General features: G+C 41.2%; 2 protein-coding genes across 2 annotated transcripts; one reads left to right on the top strand and one right to left on the bottom strand.

Annotated features, from left to right (window-relative positions):
• Positions 1-3,656: 3,656 nt before the first annotated feature.
• Positions 3,657-7,280, bottom strand: LOC124615559 (cuticle protein 65-like). The gene is made up of 2 exons (XM_047143539.1): positions 7,205-7,280; positions 3,657-3,947 (listed from the first exon to the last, which is right to left on the bottom strand). Exons 1-2 carry the CDS (start codon positions 7,214-7,216, stop codon positions 3,726-3,728), a joined length of 234 nt encoding a protein of 77 aa, XP_046999495.1. The 5' UTR covers positions 7,217-7,280; the 3' UTR covers positions 3,657-3,725.
• On the top strand, positions 4,469-5,267 carry LOC124615551 (mesencephalic astrocyte-derived neurotrophic factor homolog). Its single transcript, XM_047143529.1, has one exon. The coding sequence runs from the start codon at positions 4,546-4,548 to the stop codon at positions 5,071-5,073; it is 528 nt and encodes a 175-aa protein (XP_046999485.1). The 5' UTR covers positions 4,469-4,545; the 3' UTR covers positions 5,074-5,267.
• Positions 7,281-9,517: the final 2,237 nt, after the last annotated feature.

The raw sequence follows: 9,517 nt of genomic DNA, 5'->3' as shown, positions 1-9,517 counted from the left end.
GACCTATCTACAACTTTTAGTGCCTTTTCTTAATCTAATTCCCTCAATATCCTGACAATGGATTACCCTTGTTTTTCTTTCGATGATCTCCATCTTATAAACTGTTTTAGGGAGATAAACAGACCTTCCATTTCCGTTGCTGTCCGACAGATTTACAAAGTCGTTGATAAACCTCAAAGTTTTTGTTTCTTATCTATGAATTTCAATTCCCTTTCTAGTTTCTCTATGTTTTCTTTTACCACTTGCTTAATGTAGCGATATAATTACATAAGTGTTGGACTACAAGCATGGCTCATTTCTTTCTCATCTACTGCTTTCCTTTAATGTAATTAGATTCCTGTAACTGCAGTCTCGTGTCTGCTCAAGTTGTAGATAACTTTTAGCTCCCTATATTTTATCCCTGCTGCCGGAAGAATTTCAAAGTGTGTACCACAACCAACATAGTTTAAGGTTTTCAGTTAATCTGCAAATGCCATAAATATTTGATATCTTTCTTCATCCTATCTTATAAAATAAGTCTTTGGATCAGTATTTCCTTACGTGTTCCTATATTTCCCCGAAATTCTAAATAGTCCACACTGAGTTCTGCTCTTAATGGTGATTCAGGTTGCGTCTCAGATATATAACGCACATCAGATGTTCTTTCAAGTATCTCAACGAGAATATGTCAACTACTCTAGGTGCCTTGTTTCGGCTTAGGTGTGTAAGTGCTCAGTCACATTCTGGCAGTATTATATCTTCTATTCCGTCTTCATATACTTTCTCCTTCTTTATCATCCCTTCCTCTGACTGGGCCTATCTTTTAGCCTTCCTTTCTTTTTTTTAGTAGTGGCTTCCCAACTGAAATATTAACACTCCACGGTCTCCTTTTTCAAAAGGCCTCTTTATTTTTCAGGTAAGCGGCTTCTATATTTCGTAAAGCCATGTATGTTTCAATAAATTTGAACTTTTCGTACAGCTATGCCTGCTTTGTCTATGTGAACTTTCTGTCAGTCTTATTTTTAGATATCTGAATTCCTCTTAGTCGGCCGGGGTGGCCGAGCGGTTCTAGGCGCTACAGTCTGGAACCTCGCAACCGCTACGGTTGCACGTTAGAATCCTACCTCGGGCATGGGTGTGTGTGATGTCCTTAGGTTAGTTAGGTTTAAGTAGTTCTTAGTTCTAGGGGACTGATGACCTCAGAAGTTAAGTCCCATTGTGCTCAGAGCAATTTGAACCATTTTTTGAATTCCTCTTTGACAGATTCACGTGCGGGGATTTGATTTTTCTCCTATGGGCAATTAAATTCATTACCTCGTGTGTTGCCCACTGATTTATTAAGGGCCTTGTCTTTTTAGCTACTTTATCTCCTATTACTTTCAGCACTTCATCTCTCAAAGCTATCCAATAATGTTCTGTGTGCTTCTATTCACTGCTTCAGTCAATCGTTGTCTAATGCATCCTTTGAATCTGTTAATAACTACTCAATCTCAACCTCTTATATTTTCTTTCTTGCTCGAAAATTTTGAGTTTCAGCCTGCAGTTTATGAGAAATAAATTATAAACGGAATCCACGTCTGACACTGGTAATGTTTCGCTACCTAAAATCTGGATCTGAAATATTCTTTATCATAATATAAGCTATCTGAAACCTTTCGGTTTCCGCAGGTCTCTTCTACTTATATAACATTGTTTCATGACTGCTAACCAAGTGTTAGGGATGAATGAATTGTCCTTGGGCAAATTTCTAACAGGTACGTTACCCTTTCATTTCGTTTTTGCTATCCATATTCTATTGTAATTTTACCATATCGCCTTTCTGCCTGTTACTAAATTACAGTCCTCAATCGCGACTATACTTTATCTCTGTTGTTGATCTGAATAATGTATTTTTTCTCGTCACACATTCGTTTAACATACTTATCACCTGTGGAACCTTTTTTTTAAGTTGTCTTGTCCAGTTTTCTAAGACTCGACTATCACTTTCAACGTCCCCCTTTTCTGAAGTAATCCTCTCATCTTCGCCTGACGTAAGTCGCCTACACTTCGTTACACCTGTTTATTTCAATTTACTTCTGGTTCTTAGTGTCCTTAGTTTGCTTCATTTCTGGAAATTTTTCTGTTTCAAGCTGCAGTTTATAAGAAATAAATTGTGGTCGAAATCCACATCTGACTCTGGTAAGGTTTTTCAGCGTAAAATCTGGCGCCAAAACATTAAGAACCTTGACCACAATGAAACTTAATGCTGGCTGGTGGTGTTTAGGTCATGCGATACCGGAAAGAAATTACGTAAATGGAGCAAAGATAGACTGGCCCACATTCTAGCAACAATTTTGGATGCAAATGTCCAAGTTCACTGGAACAGGCAACTTTGACAAAGGCCAAATTGTTATGGACCGGCGCCTGAGAATGTGTACTTTATTATGGCGTAGCCGGTCAGCTACGCGAGGGCCACAGTCGTGAACATCTACAGGAAGTGTTTGACGTACGGTGAAACCACGATCAGGGATAAGATGATGGGCATAAACGTTTCTCCACAGAGCGTGCAGAACGAAGGTGTGTCGGCTCTGCAAAGCAGGTAGGCTGCGATCTGGGCACATATAATGGCATGTTACAGTACTGGTGGAGGTGCAGATGTTCCGGAATATCATTCAATGTACAATATTAAACATGAGGCTCTGCAGCAGACAACCCCTTCACGTTCCCATGTTGACCAAACGACCATGTCAATTACGATTGTAGTGGACGTGGAACATTCGAGTATGCACACTGGATCGACGGAAATATATTACACGATCGGACAATAACGTTTCTTCTCATACCAGATCTATGGTCGTGTCCGAAAACGCTGCCATACAGCGCAAAGGTTGCTCCAAACATGATCCGTGGCATCGAATCACTCCGTTGAAGGCAATATTAAGATGCGAGGGACATTCATCTCGGCTTTCGTGGGTAGAGTGGTAGTATCCGGGGTCACTGTAATAGATGCGGAATACCGCGTACTGCGTTTCACTTCCGGCCCTTCTTGATCTCTACCCTGATGACTATGCTATCTCCGAGCCGGATGGCAGTGTCACTAGATCGCAATCGTGTTGCAGTGGTCTGATGAGTGTTACCTTGTTCACAATATTAGCCTGATCTATATCTGATGGCAGACATCTTGGACACTATCGGAGCCAGCTTAGTGCACACAAACCACTGGCCCGTACTTCATGTCGAAGGCATGACTTATACATAGGCATCTGGTCACACATACCTGTAAAAACACACCATCGACTTATCAAATCCTTGCCACATAGAGTCGCCGGTTTACTGCATCCAAAAATTCGAACAACACTGTTTTAGAAATATTGTCATAGTATTAAGGTTCATCACTGTCCTTAACTTCTCCCAAAAATGGATTTGAATACTTTCAGGTATGCACGTAATGGAAAACACTCTCTAGAACGACCACATTGATAATACACTGCAATATCTGACAATATTACGTATACAAACTTGTGAAAATAATGACCTATATTGCTGGCAGTGGAGCAGACAAGTAAGCAGAAGTGCTAGATTTGTGGTGTAATTCCGTTACGCGCAACAGGGTGTATGAAAAAGGATGCGCTGGTTTGCAGAGTAAAAAAAAAAAAAAAAAAAAAAAAAAAAAAAAAAAAAAAAAAAAAACCATCAAATAAGGCTACAGAGAGTATATTTATACACACGCAGTACAGACATACACGTATAGATTAGTAAGAAGCTGTTCAGCCGATGATGGGGTGAGCCAAGCCCAGCCCCACGCCAAGAGGGGCGTGGGCGATGGCGGGGGCTGCGACGATGGGGGCGGCGGCTATGGCGGGGGCGGCGAGGACGCGCGGCGCCAGCACAGCACCGGGGGCAGCCAGCACTCCCGCCCCCAGGAGGCCGCGCTTCTCTCGCGTCTCCTGGCTGCAAGCAACTGCCACGCAGGTGGCCAAGACAATCACCTACAAAATAAATGCACATTAAATTTACGTCTTCGAAGGAGCTTTGCGGTACAATACAGAGTAATCGACGCCGACACATTAGAAACGATAAAAGTACTCAAGCAACCATCCAGACTGGAGTTTTCTCTGGTTGAAAATTGTCAACTGTCTCGAAACATGTATGTTGTGAAACTTTAATTACAATTTGTCACAGTAGAATGCTCGATATTAGATGGGTTTATCTAATAACTAATGAGGAGGTACTGAATTGAACTATAGAGAAAAAAGAATTATGGCAGGTGTTCACTAAAAGAAATGATTAGTTGACAGGACACGTCATGGTGCATCAACGAATCGCGATTTTGCCACCGTAGGTAATTTGTGAGGAGTCAAAATTACTGAGGGGGGCTCGAAGTTCGATTGCAGGAAGCATATTACAAGAGAATGTAACTGTTTGCTGTCGTCTTTTGTCAAAGGCCAGTTCTTGCATGTGCACTGTGATTGTAAACAGTGTCCGACCCGGTCGCTGAGTGGTCGTCTGTGATGCATGGTGTTTGAGTGTAGAAGTGTGAGTGTGACGTGAAGTATCCGGTATTTTGGTGTCTGGATTACTACAACAATGGGTGCACAAAGAAATTTGACAATGGCTTTCTATTTATTTCTGCTGGCCCTTCTTGGGTGTGGTTCCTGTCTGAAGAAATCAGATTGCGAAGTGTGTGTGACAGTAATGGAAAAATTTAGCGGTCAGCTAAGCGATGATGTAAGATCGAAGCCAACATTGATTGAAGATGAATTTAGGAAATTCTGCAAAGCTACGAAAGGAAAAGAGAACAGATTTTGTTACTATTTGGGTGGTCTCGAGGAGTCTGCGACTGGAATACTGGGAGAAATGTCCAAGCCAGTGTCGTGGTCAATGCCAGCTGAAAAAGTGTGTGAAAAATTGAAGAAAAAAGATTCACAGATTTGCGATTTACGCTATGATAAGACCATTGACTTAAAAACAGTGGACCTCAAGAAACTGAAAGTGCGTGACCTGAAGAAAATTCTCAGTGACTGGGATGAGACCTGCGAAGGATGTATAGAAAAAACAGATTTCATCAAGAGGATAGAGGAGCTTAAACCCCAGTATCTCCGCCAGGAACTTTAATTATTAAACCTGTTTTTCCTCAGGTGGTTCTGATTTAATTGTTTTATACAAAAAATTATGTTAAGACATTTTGTGCTGGCTATATTTTAGGCAGCATTATCCATTGGTTCCATAAAGATAAACTGAATGAAACAGCAAATACGTTAAGAAAGGAAATGTGCTGAGCCTGGAGAGATGATGTATATGTAACTTATCGCAGTATGTATGTGTGTGCTTAAATGACATGAAGGACCTTTTGTTAGACTCATTATTTCTGAACGCTGATATTTGCATTTGTTTACCAAAGATAGAATTCCTAACTGTGCCGCAGATGTTTAAAGTTTCTCTCTGCCTTATAGTTAATTGCAGATTATTTGTAAGGGAGATATGTTTTTGTCAGTGACTTTCATTTAAAATAATGTATTAAGTACTTAACTCTCATATTGATACATTGATATTTTTTTTCCTGTTGAGAAGTTTCATGCAACACATTTTCTAAAATGCCATCTTTGTAAAGGATGCACTTTTTTGTTTTGTTAATTCATTGCACAGTGATGGAATAAAGGGCAGTGACTACAGTAAGTTCAAAAAAAAAAAAAAAAGTGGTCAGCGTGACAGACTGTCAATCCAAAGGGCCCGGGTTCGATTCCCGGCTGGGTCGGAAATTTTCTCCGCTCAGGGACTGGGTGTTGTGTTGTCCTAATCATCATCATTTCATCCCCATCGACGCGCAGGTCGCCGAAGTGGCGTCAAATCGAAAGACCTGCACCAGGCGAACGGTCTACCCGACGGGAGGCCCTAGCCACACGACATTTCCATTTCCATTGTAAACAGTAAGTTTTATTGATTTTTAGTGAGGGGTTCCCAAATGAAATATTTACGTTCGCAGAACTTAACTGCTACAGGGGACTCGATATTTAAAGAAAAATGGATAATTACATTTTAAACTTATTGTAATGCCCTATAGACTCACACAGATGTGTGGAGGCACTGCAAGCTCCTTGTGCTGAACGGCATTTGCTGCACATGTAAAATTTAAGTGTTTAGTTCATAACATGGCTTCAAGAATGGAGGCTGTACTGAAACCAATGAGGCCCTAGTTTAAAATATGAAGCCCATCCTGATACCCATGAAAGACTTTCGTCTTTTTCAATAAAAGTCGGGAATGTTTTGATTGCCGGGTGTACTTTGGCAAGGTAAATACTTGTATCCAAGAGCCTGTGACTCCGTATTCGTACGTATTGTGGAAGGCTTACACGACCAAATGTTTACATATTATGACATTGTCCCTTTGTCATTAGAAGAGCAAAGCAAGTGCCCAAAAGGAAAAAGAATTTTCACAGCAAACCAATCGGTGGTTAGAGCTTGCTAATGTGAGATCAGAAAGTAATGCAAATTTCAAATACAACACATGACAGGAAATGTAATTTTACGAGAAACGTTAATCTTTCAGAGAAGAAAACTACGCCCAGTGGGCATGATGATAATGTTTTGTTCAGTTATTCAAAAACAGAAGAATGTTTTCTTTGTGTTATGTAGCGTCTTGTTAAAATATTAACCTCAAGAGCACCGCAGCAAATCAGACGCAACTTCGACAGATTAGTCGCTTCAGTGTTTTAAAATGACACGGCCTAATATTCTAAATTATTTAATTCAAAATAACGCCGGCTGTGAAAGCCTACAAACTTACAAAATATAATGAAGCTTGGAGTTTAACACCAAATCGACGTAAAAGTCAACACCCAAGGGACACAACCTGTGATTGGACGTCTGTAGGGCAGGAACGTGTCGTAGAATATTGCAAGAAACCAGTCTGGCATTATCCTCAGATAACAGAAAAAATTGAAATGCATCATAAACGAGTTACATTTCAACCATTACCAGTGTAGATTGACATAAACAGTATTGGAATTTATCCGGAGACGTAAATTAAAGTAGCAGTGAAAGGCGTTATCGACATCGGATACGGAGGCAGATTATTAAATCAGTTATGTACTAGACGAATAATGATTAATTGAGAGCGAGTTTATTCTTCCATGAGATGTAAAACATTTACAAGTCAGGTGCTTCTCGCTCTCCCATTGGAAGCTGTGGCATACTGGTATGATATACGAAGGTAAGTGGTTGGATGGTAGCTGGGACTGCTACTTACCAGAAACTTCATGTTGTAGGTTGGCAGAGACGTGTGCGTCGAATGCTGTGGAGTGGCCAACGGGCGGCTTATATAGCTGCACCGACTCCAAACGCAGGGCGTTGGCCGCCACAACTGTCGGCCTTGGATATCTCACAGTAGATGACCCTCGTGGTGACAGCCTCTACACTGTCGTGACCTGTCCCGTTCTTACGTTACTATATTTTGGTACCACTATGTTGTTGATACAACAATGATTTTCTACTCGCTTGGCTATCAGAGGAGCAGGCAACGTGTAGACTGATAAGGACTGTATCATAGCCCGAAAGTGTGTAACCAGGTAAAATTGATATTAATACACTGACAACGAGACCATGAGATCTGTAATCACGACTTCTGAGTCTTAGGTACATTTTAGGGGGACTTGTCTCGAGTACTTCGCTGGTGGTTTTTCATGCAACGATCACTAGTTTCCGAGGAAATAGATACTGGAGTTTTATGCGTATCTCCTAGAACATTCATGTTGGTGATGTTTCAAGCCAGCGAGCTTCACGCATCGGTTGATGTTCTAGACTACGATCTGCTGGCGGGAATGGAACAAACCCTGTCGGTGTATCACTTGTTTGTTTCTATTTTCTTCCTTCGAGAAAAGATTCCATAAATATACAATCCTTATTACTGAATCGATTTAATGCGCCTACTTCAACAGGATTGGTAAAATACGCGTGCTGTTTTCCTGCATCGCGTTTGAAAAATCCGTACACCTACAAGACAGTTGCTTTCATTAAATGTGCATGGCGCTCTACGAATTTGAATTTCAGTTACTTCTACGACAAATACCATCCAGAAATCCGCTCTTGCGCAGCAAGCGACAGCGATTAAGATGATTCCGTAATCTGTTCTGTAACAAACGGAAGGCACGTTCGATGAAAGTTTGCTGTAGCGATTGATGTATTATTACAACGAAAATGTCTATATTAGCATGATTTTGCACGACATACACAATTTAATGATATTCTATACGATGAAAATGAAGAAAAAATAGAGTACGCAGTTGGAATTCTAACTCGTGCCGCCGGCCGCGGTGGCCGTGCGGTTCTGGCGCTGCAGTCCGGAACCGCGGGACTGCTACGGTCGCAGGTTCGAATCCTGCCTCGGGCATGGGTGTGTGTGATGTCCTTAGGCTAGTTAGGTTTAAGTAGTTCTAAGTTCTAGGGGACTTATGACCTAAGATGTTAAGTCCCATAGTGCTCAGAGCCATTTGAACCATTTGAACCTAACTCATGCTGAAAGCGTCGTATCCGCGAATCTTACTTACCGCGCTAACCTCGCTTGGTCGAAAATTTAACTAACGGTACAACTATAGGTCACGTGTTCATATGTCAATATCGATTTTCTCGGAAACTACGTGCCGTTGCAAAAAGTCGCTTGCCAGCTACTCAGGTCTTTATGCAACATACCTAAGACTCATCAGAAACAGTAAGTACCATCTCTGATGATCCCCTTGTGAGACGTCAACGTCTTTTTTTCTGTAAACCTCTGAATTTGTGTTCAGCCGATCTTAGGAGGCTAAAGAATCTAAAAACTGCAGAAGTAGACGTCGCCAAATAAACAGTTGCGCGCAACAGACAATTATGAGCACCATATCCACAGAGTCATAAATGAAGGATTACTTGGCAAAAAAGTGAAATTTTGCTAGTAACATAATGTACTAACACGTCCACTCCTTAGACAATAATGATCTGTAAAATAATTTTTCTATGTAGTTCTATGTTCTTCCCTCATTTGTATCGGAAGTGCAAATGTTGAGGAGTTTGCCGGCCGGTGTGGTCGAGCGGTTCTACGCGCTTCAGTCTGGAAACGCGCGACCGCTGCGGTCGCAGGCTCGAAACCTGCGTCAGGCATGGATGTGTGTGATGTCCTTAGATTAGTTAGGTGTAAGTAGTTCTAAGTTCTAGGGTACTGATGACCTCAAATGTTAAGTCCAATAGTGCTCAGAGCCATTTGAACCATTTGAATAGAACGGTTTCCATACTTGTCAATCACAATTTGTGCGCGTCTTTGTAATAGCCGCGCTGCAGGAGAACATTATCAAAAGCAACAGTGTTTTTGCCACATGTTGTTCCTTTCCGCTGTGTTCTAATCCTCTGAATACATTTGCACTACGAAGACGAATAAAGGTAGATCTCACGGCAACACAGCTGCTTCTATTTTGGGAAATATAACCGTTTAACTATTGCATGCGTTAACATATGTTTTTTTCACAAAAATATCGTTTCACAAAGCAGTTGGTCGTTTATGCTTTTTGTGATCCTTGCGGTTGTAATTGTCTGT

This window comes from Schistocerca americana, chromosome 1 (genome assembly GCF_021461395.2).
Source record: "Schistocerca americana isolate TAMUIC-IGC-003095 chromosome 1, iqSchAmer2.1, whole genome shotgun sequence".
Lineage (NCBI taxonomy): Eukaryota > Metazoa > Arthropoda > Insecta > Orthoptera > Acrididae > Schistocerca > Schistocerca americana.
The sequence above is the reverse complement of the archived record's forward strand: the minus strand, read 5'-3'. Positions and strand labels throughout refer to the sequence as shown.